The sequence below is a fragment of the Andrographis paniculata genome, unplaced genomic scaffold (genome assembly GCF_009805555.1).
Source record: "Andrographis paniculata isolate CXL003 unplaced genomic scaffold, ASM980555v1 Contig46END, whole genome shotgun sequence".
NCBI classification, from domain to species: domain Eukaryota; kingdom Viridiplantae; phylum Streptophyta; class Magnoliopsida; order Lamiales; family Acanthaceae; genus Andrographis; species Andrographis paniculata.
The window spans coordinates 1,520,080-1,533,576 of NW_026137580.1; the positions used below are offsets into that span (position 1 = coordinate 1,520,080).

At 31.6% G+C, this 13,497-nt stretch overlaps 2 protein-coding genes across 4 annotated transcripts; one reads left to right on the plus strand and one right to left on the minus strand.

The window, feature by feature from the left end:
- Window positions 1–317: 317 nt before the first annotated feature.
- Window positions 318–4,201, minus strand: LOC127252562 (tubby-like F-box protein 8). 3 transcript variants are annotated; one of them, XM_051276792.1, is made up of 7 exons: window positions 4,031–4,201; window positions 3,711–3,897; window positions 3,464–3,530; window positions 2,389–2,753; window positions 2,129–2,216; window positions 1,756–1,888; window positions 318–1,337 (listed from the first exon to the last, which is right to left on the minus strand). In XM_051276792.1, exons 4-7 carry the CDS (start codon window positions 2,734–2,736, stop codon window positions 596–598), a joined length of 1,311 nt encoding a protein of 436 aa, XP_051132749.1. In that variant the 5' UTR covers window positions 2,737–2,753; window positions 3,464–3,530; window positions 3,711–3,897; window positions 4,031–4,201; the 3' UTR covers window positions 318–595. The 3 variants fall into 3 exon arrangements, with proteins under 3 accessions (XP_051132749.1, XP_051132748.1, XP_051132747.1); XM_051276791.1 differs by having other exon boundaries at window positions 3,711–3,902; XM_051276790.1 differs by lacking the exon at window positions 3,711–3,897.
- A 4,993-nt stretch (window positions 4,202–9,194) lies between these two features.
- On the plus strand, window positions 9,195–13,093 carry LOC127252671 (cytochrome b-c1 complex subunit 6-like). Its single transcript, XM_051276950.1, has 5 exons — window positions 9,195–9,357; window positions 9,492–9,525; window positions 11,250–11,334; window positions 12,560–12,649; window positions 12,735–13,093. Coding segments are annotated over exons 2-5 (210 nt in total). The 5' UTR covers window positions 9,195–9,357; window positions 9,492–9,523; the 3' UTR covers window positions 12,768–13,093.
- Window positions 13,094–13,497: the final 404 nt, after the last annotated feature.

A 13,497-nucleotide genomic window follows, 5' to 3' on the forward strand; every position in this document is an offset into this window, starting at 1 on the left:
TGGGTGATTTGCTTTATTTTTCATTGTACATAAATCCTTCTCCTAAAAATATCAAATGTTTTATTGTTTATATTAACATTATAAACTATTTTTACATTTAAAATATCACATTATTCAAATTAAAATTTTACTGTTAAAAAACAAAATCCAAAATCAAATCACCCGAATAAACATACCCTCAAAATACCTACACATAGGTCCATGCATTAATGAGACATAGCAATGATGTGCCATACATACAGTATATTTTAATACTCATTTTTCAGAATGACCCACAGCAATAAATAAATAAATGCAGAATCAGATAAGGCAAGGAATTCATGAATGACCAAAGAAAAGTATCCAATACTAGTGTTTTATGACTAGACACATAACTGCTGAAATTATTGCAAAGGTTTCATTCTACAACAAACATCAACCAACACAACAAACTCACAAATTTACACATCGAAAATCAAAATATACACTACACAACACAACACAACACAAAAGCTACATGAATGGATCTGACTTGACCTGACCTGTCTCTGTATTTGCCTCATTCCATTTTGATTTTGAGGTTCGATCGAGGCGAGACCATCCCTTAACAGGCAGGCTATTCGCAGGCCAATTTTGTGTCGAAGCTGCTCAGGCAAATTGCAAATGCCTGAAAGGCAGATAAGGGATATCGATAATCCATGGTGAACATATCCTTACCTACCTTACCAAATTGGAGGATGATTTTGTCGTGGTCAGGGGGCGGCGGCTGCTGCTGCTGCTGCTGCTGCGATGGCTGAGAAGCTGTTGGGGCACTTGTTGCCGCTTGTTGCGTGGAGGCAATCAGCTGGAAGTTCTTGACAGAGGCGACTGTCACCCGTCCTCGAAAGTTGAGGCACCAGCATTGCAACTGTTCGTGCCACCGAGGGGATTTGTTTTTCAGAATCAAGGGCCAGGTTTTACTGCTCTCATCTTCAGTTGAGGAGAGCCCTGCAACATCCGAGAATCTGGAGCTGCTGAATTCAGTGGAGTGGTCGAGGGATTTTGAGAAGGACATGCTCCGGAACGACTCTTCCAGGGATCTTGGGAGGAGTTCGGGTTGCCCGGGCACCACCCCACCAGGTTCCAGGGATGATATGGGAATTGAGTGCATAAGGCAGTTCATTCTGCGTGGACCGCGTGTTCCCAACACATTCAGCTCGTACGTGATCTGGGCTATGTTATAGCACCCTGTTGGCACTTTCGGAGATACTTTCTTGGAATGGAACCTACGACTTGTTCTTCCGGGTTGTGATGTGGAGGAGCATGAATGTGGAAGCTGCGTGTCATATATTATGAATTTTGTGCCGAGAAAATTTGATCTGCAGAAGGTTTTAACATATCATAAGTTACAGATTCACACCCAATATATACAGCCAGAAATGTTAATATGATGTTGCATAAATAGAAAACCCTTCTCCAGGGTTTACAAAACAGATCATTGTAACTAGCTAGTATTGAAAATCGAGAACAAAGTACGAATAAAATCTATATTTGACTATCCAGATTATTGATCTCATTATTCCATGTAATAACCGCAATTCGATTTTATGGTAATCTACACAATCCCGCAGAGTCAATTACATTGCAGGTCATCACTCCCAATTCAATAGAATAAAATGCATTAAATTTGCAGGCAATTCATCAAGAAGAATAAACATTTTTAGTTAACTAATATTAGTGCCATTAGGATGAAAGCAAGTGTTGACTGAAAATGAGATACCTAATTACATATAATACCTCAATTTTCCAATATATGTGCTACTCGATCTCGAAATGTTTTCTGCATCCATTGAGATGACATACTCTGTACAGGTAGTCCTACGGGTTCTCTTCGCAGAGAGAAGGAACTTTCCATTCTCAACAAGCAAAGCTGCAAAAGTTTGATTGTCTATTACAAGACTTAAAAGAAAGTAGAAATATGATTCTAGATGATAATACAGCACAAATTTTTTCCATCTACTCATATTACTATTAAAGGAAATTCTACAAGTCATTATTGAGAAGCCAACAACACAATCAACAAATGAGAGTGTTAGAATATTAAGAGAACACAAATAACTTATCGCTAAACAGCAAAAATGGTGCTTGAAAAGGCAGGTTCTACACTCACCGGGACTAAGACATAAATAAAGATGGTAAGTTAAATTCGATTTGTCCCTCTTTATGAAACACTGAATTGTTCCATCACGATATCCTGGCTGTACATGGAAAAAGAGCAAACACAAGTAACAAGTAAGCATAGAGGCACAAATCAATTATAGATAAACACTGCCTGACATAACAGAGCACAAGTGAAAGTAGTAGTTGCAGAAGGGAAATAATGTTGGTAAGCCTTGAGTAATAGTTTAAGCAATCACAAGTGACAGATACCTGTTTTAGGGAAACAGGAAAAGTGAGTTTGCCACTTAAATCAGGATTTTTGACAATTTCCTTGCACATGCTCCTCCAAGAGCGACAAACACCAGCACAGGCAACTACATTCTTCCGAGCAGGCCAGTTACTTTCACTTTCTTCCAATCTTTTGATTACATCAAATAGTAGCTCTGGAGGGAGGTTAGCCCAGTGGCTATTCTGGATAACCAAAGGCTGGTCACTCAAATATTGAAAAGAACCATGTGATTTTCCCCTGTAATGCCCAGGCAGCCTCAAGTCAAAACTTCTCCGTGATATATTCCCAATGCTCTCTCTTATATCTCGAGCTATGCTGCGGAATGACATTGCTCTCCTGAAGTACCCTGTGAACATAACAACCAATATTTTTCTAATTGATTTCTAGACAAATGGAGATAGGTTGCATTTTATATGACAGATGAAAGTAAAATAATTTTCAGAAGCAATAAGACAGGGAACAAAAAGAAGAGAGGATAAAGGAGCAAAATCATTCCCAGAAATTAAAATGAAGTTTTAAATCAAGAAACTGAATGAAAGGGCAAAGATAATAAATAGGGTGAGAATAACCATGCTGATACGAGCATAGGGGAAAGGAAGATCAAAACTGCTAATAAGATTTGCTTTTAGTTATAATGCATAAATCTTTACCCTATTTGAAAGAAGACCGGATTCCAGCAAATACAATAAATATGTTACTAAATGATTTTAGCAATCTATCAGAGAATCGATCCTCCTTCAGAATAGTATTATCAGACCATCCACTAAGACATCCAAACACTAAAAAGTAATGACAGCCACCAAATCACTTGCAATAAATTCACAAATCTAAGCAATGTAAACATTCAGCTAGCTCATAGAAACACAACAATATAGTATCTCTTTTGCTCATGGTGATGCATCAGACTTCAGGTTTTACAAAATAAAATGATTTACGATAATCTCGTGTAAATGTATGTAAAAATAAGCTGGAAAATTTTTAAAAATAAAATAAAATAATAATAATAATAATAAAGAAAAAAAAAAGAAGCAAAACATACAAAATTTTCAAAGGTACCTTAACAAGAGCACCAGAGCTGCTAAAAGAGCAGCAACACATAAAACCCCATCTCTTCTCCAGAGATCTGCAACGACACAAATTCAATAAATGTAAAAAGTAACAATAATTAAAAATACTCGGGCAAAACATAATAAATAAATCTACTATGAACTACCCTTTTTGCAAAGTGCAGATACACAAGGATATACACGACGAAAAAGGTTTGAAGCAATGAAAAAATAAAAACAAAACTAAAATAGAATACCCAAAATATTATCCCCAGCAAGTAAAATCTGAAACGAAATCTACACGGCTTTGTTGGACTTCAATATACCAACAGAACAAACTAGAAAGCTTCAGCAATGAAGGATTTCAACAAATCTCAACCGCACATTGACTTCAAACACCACAACGACAAGGAATCTAAGACTGAGGCACTTGGCGTCGGAGATCTACACTAACAACAAGAAATCACACACAAAAACCCTAAGTCAACAACAAGTACAAGAACATCGAGGCGCATCCAAACATACAACACCCTTTACAAGCGCAAGGAAAGGAGATCGAGCAGAAACCGGGTCAAACCTCAAGAGACAGTCACAGCGAGAATCGCCTCCTTGCTGTGCTCATCCACTCAGCAATTGCGGGTGAATTCCAGTCCGAATTGAAGAAACAAAACACAAATGGTGAAACGGAAGGTCTACGGATGGATGGATAGTTTATGATTGCTGTGGTGGTTAGGTTAGTGGGCACAATTATGGTGTTTATTATATTGGGTCACGTAAAAGGCAACGGTGTGTCTGCGGACTGGGTTCTTGTTGGGTGCTCCATGGACTACTGCACCCGATCGAATAACATCGCGTTGGGACCACGTGATGGCGCTGTCGGATCAATCTGGTGTTCTGATCCTGAGAACCTCATCAAATTATTACTCCCGTCAAAGTGTGGTGATTTTTTTCTGAAAAACACACACATATATATATATAACGAAAATAAAATATTCGGATAATTGAGTTTCAATTCCCTTTCGAATTATAGTTGAATTTATCTGACAGAATTTTGATTCAACTTTTTCTAAAATATTTTTATTTTTTTTTAGTAAAAATATAAATGTTCACATTTTTTGATTTATTTTGTTGTCAAAAAGTACTTTCATTTATTTTTTAGTAAATAATATTATTTTTAAATTTTTTACTATAAAAGAGATATGCATAAATTTTCATGATGAAAGTAGTATTTTTTTTATTATGGAAAACAATAATTCATCAAATTATATTTATTTGAGCTGGCCACGAATTTATTTTTTTTTAAATATATAATATTACATTGATTGTGAAATTAAATAAAAATATTTTGCAAAATATATGAATAAATTAATAAAGTGAGAAAACTTTTATAAATAGAGTCTATTAATCCTTGTGATGTTTTTATAAATAACTATAACATTAGTATTAAAAAATTTATAAGAATTACTCATCTCTCCTATTGAAAAGTTTTTATTTTTCAATTTCGATCTGTTCTAAAACAAGGTTATTATTTTTCAATTTAGTAATTGTGCTACCTACCTAACATAATAAATACCCTTCCAACTTACACTATATTACAAATGTCATTACTTTTATCTTACACAATATTATAGGGGCATTTTTGTCTTTTTCACTACAATATATTATAATACTAATATTCAAAAATCTACGTACAAAAAGTAAACAAATGGCAATCTTGCACGAGGATAGAAGGAGTATTTGTTATAAATAAAAATATATACTACATACGTCCGGCTCTAAGGGTCTATTTACTTTTTGTATGTTGATATTTGAATATTAATTATTATATCAAAACATAGTACATATTAAGAAAAAATTGCAAAAAAACTTCAATTAGTGTCTTATAATACTAATAGAAGGATTTTTATACAAAAAATCATACAAATATAAGAATATTTTTAATATTAAATATAATGACGCAAAAAGTAAACGTGATCTTTAGAGGCAAATGGATGAATATTTTTTATAAAAAATAATAATAATAATAATAATTTGCTAGATAGAAAGTAGATATTATTATATTTTAATAAAAATTTGGGCTCAACCATTTGAACATACATATTAATGACAGAGAAAATATATAATGTTGAGATTGTTACCGTCCGAAGCAAATCGACATCATACTAATTTTATCCAATTAAAATATAGAAGCAAATCAACATCATACTAATATAACATACTAGTATCTTAACACTTTGGGTTTGTTCACTTTCCATTTTTTTATGAATAAATTTTTTTTTATCATGTATAAAGAATTTAGTTTGTAATATAAAAAATAATTTTTATATTAATTTATTAATTTTTTGGTGATCATATATATTAATACAAGAGAAAGAATATATAATTTTCGTGCTCTCATGATTTTGAGAAGTTATGTTTAATATTTTAAGATGGATCTCATGCTGAGATTCAGCAGGGCTGAATCCAATCAAAATCATTCATTTTAATTATAATTTTTAATTTTGAAAGTATTTATACAATTTTTAAGGTTATGATTAAGTTCAACATTTGTCAAACTTAATTACATCTCAACACATGATCTCACACTTTAATATTTTAATATTTTGAGCTTTCTTCGTATTTGAAAAATAAACATAGATTATAGAAAATCGATCTTAATCAAATATTAGAGGTTTGTTCTTTTGTGATTTCTATTAATATTAACACTATTCATTTTGCACCGTTTCTAATAGCAATATACTTCATTCGTTTCAATACAATAGTCTTGTTTACCATTTTTGTCCGTTCCAAAATAATAATCTCATTTCCATAAATAATTATATCACTGTAAAACTACCATTACTATTTCATTATTACTACACAATTGTTACTACTTTTTATACTAATACACTCACAAGGGCAAAAAAGTCTCTTACCCGTGTTTTTATCCCCTATCAATAATATCAATATTTCTTAAATCTCATGCCAAACACGACCCAAACTATAATTTTGGAATGGAGGGAGAATTATTTTTTACAAAATATTACATCAAAATATATTTAAATAAAAATTCAAATCAAACATTATGTTACAAATCAATTTCAAACATCAACCAAACAAACCCTAAGTGTGTGTTTGTTTGTGGGTTTCGAGTTTCGGGATTGAATTTTTTAATAGTAAAAAATTGAATTTGAATAGTTGTTTGATATGATATAAATAGATCATGAGCGTGTTGTTTTGAATATAAAATAAATTTGTAGTATAATATAGAAAGAAAAATAATGTTTTTTATAAAAAAAAGAATTTGAATTGTAAAAACCTAAATTTCAGTCATCACAATTTGAAAAAATTATGTATTTCAAACCGAATTGAATAAAATCGAACTGCAATCATATTTATAATTAATTGTGTAGATATAGTAACATAACTAATAATATAAATAATATTATAAATAAATTCCATTTGGTTTGGTTAAACAAACAAAATAGTAAAAAACAAAATTTAATTTAATTTAATAAATATCTAATATATAGTATTTGTATCTAAATCGGATTACAACGGTAAACCTAGAATTTGATGTAGTTCCGTTAAATTTAGCAGTTCGACCATTTGGTTCGAATATTTTGTCAATCCTACACGAAACCAATATTTAATGATAGAATTGGTCCAATCGAGAAAAGTTCTATAAATGTAATTAATCTGCTCTAAAATGTTTGAGACCTTTGCATTTGTTTTGGGTTGAATTTTAAATACACTATTCATCTTATTTTTTTTTTTCAAAAATATCAAATCAAAGACATATTTTTCATTTTTTATATTATATTAAAAATTAATTTTATATTCAAAACTTCAAGTCAATATTTATTTATATCACATTATATAATTATTTAAATTCAAAATTTTTACTATTCAAATCTCAATTCAAAAAGCACTCGTGTTGTTGAATATTAACCCCTTATTTTGTCGTATAAATATGAATAATTCCTGCCGAGCATTAATTAGGTCCACAAATAATTGGAGGAAATTAAAATTAGGCAAGATTACGTTTGAAATTTGGCAAATGCTATGACAAATAAAATAATGTTTAGCTGTGTTATCAAAGGATGACATATGTTTTCCCCTAATAGTGTTATAGAATATAGGGGTTGTTCATAAGGGTGTGTTCGTTTGTAGAATTTTAACAAAATTTTACTATTTATCCAATTTTTTTCCCCCAAAAACATCAAATCAAACACCTATTTTTTATTTTTTATATTATACTAAAAATTAATTTTACATTCAAAACATCACATCAACACCTATTTATATCACATCATACAACTATTCAAATTCAAAATTTTTACTATTCAAATTCCAATTCAAAATCCAAACCCCCAAACAAACACACCCTAGGGATAATATAAAAATAATATATTAGATATTAGATATGAGAAATTGTGTGGATAATATAAAAATAATATTTTTTTATTAAATTATTAATTTTTTTTGAGTCAATAATATATATATATATATATTATATTGTATTAATACGAGTATATATAATATTATTTGATAATATTTATAAGAAATTGCGGTAAAAAAAAAAATTGTGTGAACAACCTATAATTTTTATTTAAAATAACATATGAAAATGTTTTTTTTTTACTCCATCCGTCTTCTTCTAAAGATCACATTTACATTTTGTGCCATTGTACTTAATATTAAAAATATTTTTATATTTGTATAATTTTTTGTGTCATTGTATTTAATATTAAAAATATTTTTGCAATTTTTTCTTTATTTGTATTATATTTTGATAGTAATAATTAATATTAAAAAATTAACATAAAAATAAATGAGATCCTAACGGGAGGAAAGTAGTATTACATTTAAGATATATGTCAATCAACTCAAAACATACCAAAACACTATCAAACAATTTATTTTTTTTTTTTTGTTTCATCTATTTATTTCTTAGAAAAATTATATGATTGGTATAAAAATTGTACACTTACATTTAGAAATGGTGCAAAATCTTAACTAAACAATTTAAAAAACTTGTAAGAAAATGATGTTTTGAGTTTGGTTTGGGTTTCAATTCCAAGTTCCAACTATTTAAAACATAAAGTTCCTAATAAAAATATATTAGATTTGCCGTCTGATTTTTTCGTCGGGCCTGATTTGCAGAGTATTAGGTTTGATCAGGATTTACAGGTGTGCATTTTCGGGTAGCGGCTGCGAATTCCTACGTTATTAAAAAAAAATAATAATAAAGTTCCTAATAAAAATATATTAATTTATCACATAAAATATTATAGCAATCTTGAATTTGATCCATACCGTCAATTAATTGGATAATTTATTAAATCAAAATAATTAGTTTTAAATTAAAAGTGTTGATTAATTTCAGCTTATGAGCACTTGATCTAAATAATTATATCAAAATAATATTTAAAACAAAACTTACTCAAAACAAAACAAAACCTAACGTGTGTTTAATTGGATTTGGATTGGGAAGATTGAATTTGCCTTTTATTTAAATAATATTATATGTGATGAAATACTATTTATTTCCTCTGTTTCAATATAATAATAATAATAATCTTATTTTTATAAATAACTATATTTATTTTTTATCTATTATCAATATAATATTAATATTCTTTAAATTTCGAAGTAAGGGAGTATAATATTTGTAGTTAGATCAGCTAGAAATAAGATATTGCACAACAATTTGAGAGAGAGATTAAAATAAAAATAATAAACAAATCAAATGGAAGAGGGAGGGAGCATATAGTTAAATTAAGGAAGCATTCAAGGGAGTATCCTACGCTCCGGCGCACGTTAGTTGACCCAACCAGATCCTCTTTTCCCGAGTCTCGCAGATCAACCATTCGCGCTTCCTCCGCCCACCTCCATTCTCACGACGCCACCTCTCGCGCTCTGGTAAGTTACTGGATCTCTGCTCGCTCCTCTGGTTCGATTTATTTTCGGGACTCTACTTCTCGATCTTCAATTCTGCGAATTCTTTTTGCGTTTGAAAGCGTATAATTTATTTTGTTTTATTTGCTATTTCGCAGGTTGCTTTGATTGATCTATTTCCTGTTCAGCTATGTAAGTATTTGTTATGTTTTTCTTATTCTGTTAAGTCCAAATCACATTTTTCCCGGGCGTACGTTTTTATGTGATCTATACTTTGTTCATGACTTTTGGTTTGCGCACTTGATTGTTTGAATTCGAAGAAACCGTGGTTGGAATGTGATTTGCTTCTTGCATTTGTATTACGCAGTTGAGTTCTTCATATTCTATGCTTTTGTTTATTTCATCATGTTTTCAGTTCGTGTATGGCTCTCTTTGAATTCTTTGTAAAGTTTCTTAAATGCATCCAGTTATAGTTTGGAGCTGAATTTTGTGCTTCCACAATCCACATTCTGATTGTAATCAGTAGTAAAAGTATCAAACTTTTCCACTCTTTAGATAATTATCAAAGTTATAAACTTTATTGGTTGATCTATATGAATATATGATTGCTTTAGGTGTTTTTCTTTTCTTTGTGTTTTTTGGGTATATTTTTGTCAAATCTTGTGTAACGATTGTATGGTGCAGCGTACGAATCAGCTATTGTTTTTTTAAGTGTATGTTGTATGTTTGAATGTCACATGTGTATAATTTTGTTTAAATGTTAACTTAAATGTGGTAATATTTAAATGATTATTAAAGTTTTGATAATTTTGAAGGATTCGTGTGGGATGTGAAAGCTGTTGGTAATTTTGAAATCATTGAATGATCCTTTCCCATTGTGATTTTTTTTTTTTTAAAATTCTTTTTTTTCAGGTCAATTCCATTTCACCTACGATTAATAAAAGCACACCCTTCCTCCTAGTAATTATATTTATATTGTGTGAGGCTTATATGTGTTTTGTAAAACAGTACATAGAGTTCCTGGTGACTATAAGTGAGATTGTGTATTTGACAGTTTACTTGCGATTGTTTGGGGGTTTAGATTTTGAATTGGAATGTTTATAATTTGAATAGTAGTTTGATATGATATAAATAGGAATAAAAGTGATATTTTGAATGTAAAATTGATTTATAGTGTAAATGAAAACTAGGTATTTGACTTGATGGTTTTGGGGAAAAAAATTTGGGACTAGTAGAAATCAAATAAAACCATCCAGACAATATGAAAACCTGGGGCAAAGGGGTATATTTGTATTGAAACTCAAAGTAAACCGTCAAATATGCAATATAAGTTGCATCGTAAAACATACGTCTTTATAGAGTTTTGTAATACGGAAATAGGCCTCGCATATTTTTTTACCTGATGGAAGAGTAGTGATTCTTTACTAATCCACAAGGAGGTATTGGAGTTTACTCACTTATTCTTTTTTATTTTTTATTTTTTCTGAAATAATTGTATTTGCTTTCTAGAACATGAAATGAATCTTCATAGCTGAGGTTTCACTTCTCTCTCTCTCTCTCTTTCTGGCACATTATGGACACCTTTGCTCTGATGGATTGGGTGGATAAATTATTTTATTCATGCTAATAACATGTTTATAACGAGTGATTAAAGTTTTTAAATAAATCATGATACTTTACAAGCTACCCAATACCATCAGGTGAATAAGTTTATCACTTTAAACAGTATTGCAGTATTATAATCGCATTTGACCCCTTTTGCAAATCGTGTTGTACTATAAGCTTCTCATGTAATGGAGAAAAGCTACTTAGACTAATTGGATGATTGTTGAAACTATAACACTGTTCCTTAATATTCTTCATCTGTACTCAATGAAAGTGTCTTTGCATTTATCTGATTCCAAATTATATTTCAGGGCTGATGATGAACCTGTAGATCCAAAGAGGGAGCTTGAAGACCGCTGTAAGGCACCATGTGCACGGCCACTTAAAGATTATCAGGTGATTGTCGTTGGAGCCAATTGCTTCTGCTTCAGTATGATTTTTTGTGGCGTTTTATATTTGTCTGCTTAACAGAATGCATTATTTGCCTAGTCTGTTGTTAATGCATTTTAATACTACAGTATTGACTTTATTCTTGCATATTCTTTTCTCATGCTTGTGTTGTTAGTATTTTCAATATTAATTTCTGATGTTCATTTCATGCAGCCTTTTTTGTGTAGTAGACTATTTTTGGGTTTGTCTTGTTTCATTATCTCTAGGTGGAGTATTTGCTTGATATTTGAATGAGGTTTGCAAATTTTCGTTTGGATCTTTATGGGTTTATTTATTTGTGTTGTTTGTGTTTTTGTTTGATTTGGGTGAAATAGTTGTTGGAGATGATGTTGAGACAGATCCTATGTGTTTATATCATTGTATGCATATGTATATATTGTATGATTATTCGATAATATATTTTATACATGCATGAAACCATTAGTTCTTTGTGTTTTAAAACTAACTGCTTGGCCAGGATCACCTAAGAACAGCCATTGTGACTAAAAATGTAATTCTTAGCTAAGCCAGAGACAACTGGTCCATTGCCCTCTTTCATTATATACTCTAGTTCTCAATCATTATTTGAATTTGCATTTATAATCATTATTATACTAAATTAAGAATAGTGAGATACGAACTAATCCGATTGTGATGACTAGAGCAATCCACTGAAAGCTCTTTGAAATCAAGGGTTAGCCTTTGCCTTTGCCAAAAAGTTCCTTCAAGTCATCATTTTCAGGCTTCCATCAAATTAAGTGAAATAATACTTACTCTTGATCTCCTGTCACAAGCTAAGGAATCATTCTGAACTCACTAACTTAAGAAATGTTCAAAAAGTCAAGAATTGAAAATCGTTTAGTTGTCTCAGGATTCATAACTATGCGTGTCCAGCCATGCTCTTGTATCTGTCTTAACAACCACAGTTTTATAGGACAGCGATCAGGATTGCCCTGATGTAAGAATGTCGACATTTATATATATATTAACAAGATATTTTTTGTTGGTGTTGTTGTAGTGATTTAAATATTTAATCATAAACGGAGCCAATGCTTGAAAATGTGAAACAATAAAAATAAAAAACGTTCTATGTGCAAGTGTTAACACTTAACACTCCACTGCTCTAACAAATCTGAAGAATAGTGAGTGCCATGTCAAAATCTAATTCGTTTTTTATTTCTGTTTTCAATAGGCGTGCACTAAAAGAATTGAAGGTGACGACTCCGGGCACAAGCACTGTACTGGGCAATACTTTGACTACTGGCACTGCGTCGACAAATGTGTAAGCTGCATTTCCCTCAGTAGGAACCATCCCCTCAAAAACATACACATTGCTGATTCATTTTCAAACATTTTCTCCACCACAGGTTGCTACTAAGCTGTTTTCTTACCTTAAATAACCGATGAGGGCGGGCATTCGACCGTCCATTTAGCATGGAAAACAGGTTTCCTACTTTAATTCTTCAAAGACTCGCTAGGAATTCAGTTTTTCCGTTTGTGTTCTTGCTTGCATGCCACCTCCATTGAAAATTTTGTGTTTTTGGAGAGATTTGTTTAATCAATAAATCTGAACTTGATGGGATTGAGTTTTTCTAAGTTTTTTGTTGGTATAATGATGTGGTGTAAGGGGATCAGCCCTTGTTGGTTTACCATCAACGGAAACGGGCATAAACCCACCTTAATTATAAATTATTGTCATTAATTATAAGTTATTGCCATTTATTTCTATTTTGAATTTGAATTGCTTAGAAGAGTATAAATTGACATTGAGGAACCCATCGTTGTTCTTGTTTCTGTTCCTAACAATTGGTCCGACCTGTCGGTTCCGTTTCCGTCGGGATGATTGTGTCGCATGGGGACGTCAGATTAGAATTTGATCATAATGAACTCAAGGAAGAGATGGATACGCAATATGCGAAGCTACATGCGCAGGAACTGAAGATGGATGCACCGATATTGCGGCATCCCTGGCAGCCTTGACGGCGGGACTATCTCTTCTGCGGCTGGTTGTGCAGCTGGCGGATGGAACACCACTGCGGGGGAAGGCGCCAGAGGTGGCAGCAGGTGAGATGAGCGCAGCGAGTGGGCAGCAAGGGGGCATGCCGCAGCCGGGTGGCAATGTGGCGACAA

Bases quoted from the DNA above. Each gene is read 5' to 3' on its own strand.
- LOC127252671 (XM_051276950.1), top strand. The intron at 11,335-12,559 runs GTGATTGTCGTT...TGTTTTCAATAG, and splicing joins GGCCACTTAAAGATTATCAG to GCGTGCACTAAAAGAATTGA. The intron at 12,650-12,734 runs GTAAGCTGCATT...TCTCCACCACAG, and splicing joins GGCACTGCGTCGACAAATGT to GTTGCTACTAAGCTGTTTTC.
- LOC127252562 (XM_051276790.1), bottom strand. From the start codon at position 2,736: ATGTCATTCCGCAGCATAGCTCGAGATATAAGAGAGAGCATTGGGAAT. The intron at 1,889-2,128 runs GTGAGTGTAGAA...AAACTTTTGCAG, and splicing joins TTATTTATGTCTTAGTCCCG to CTTTGCTTGTTGAGAATGGA. The intron at 1,338-1,755 runs GTATTATATGTA...AACCTTCTGCAG, and splicing joins ACATATATTGGAAAATTGAG to ATCAAATTTTCTCGGCACAA.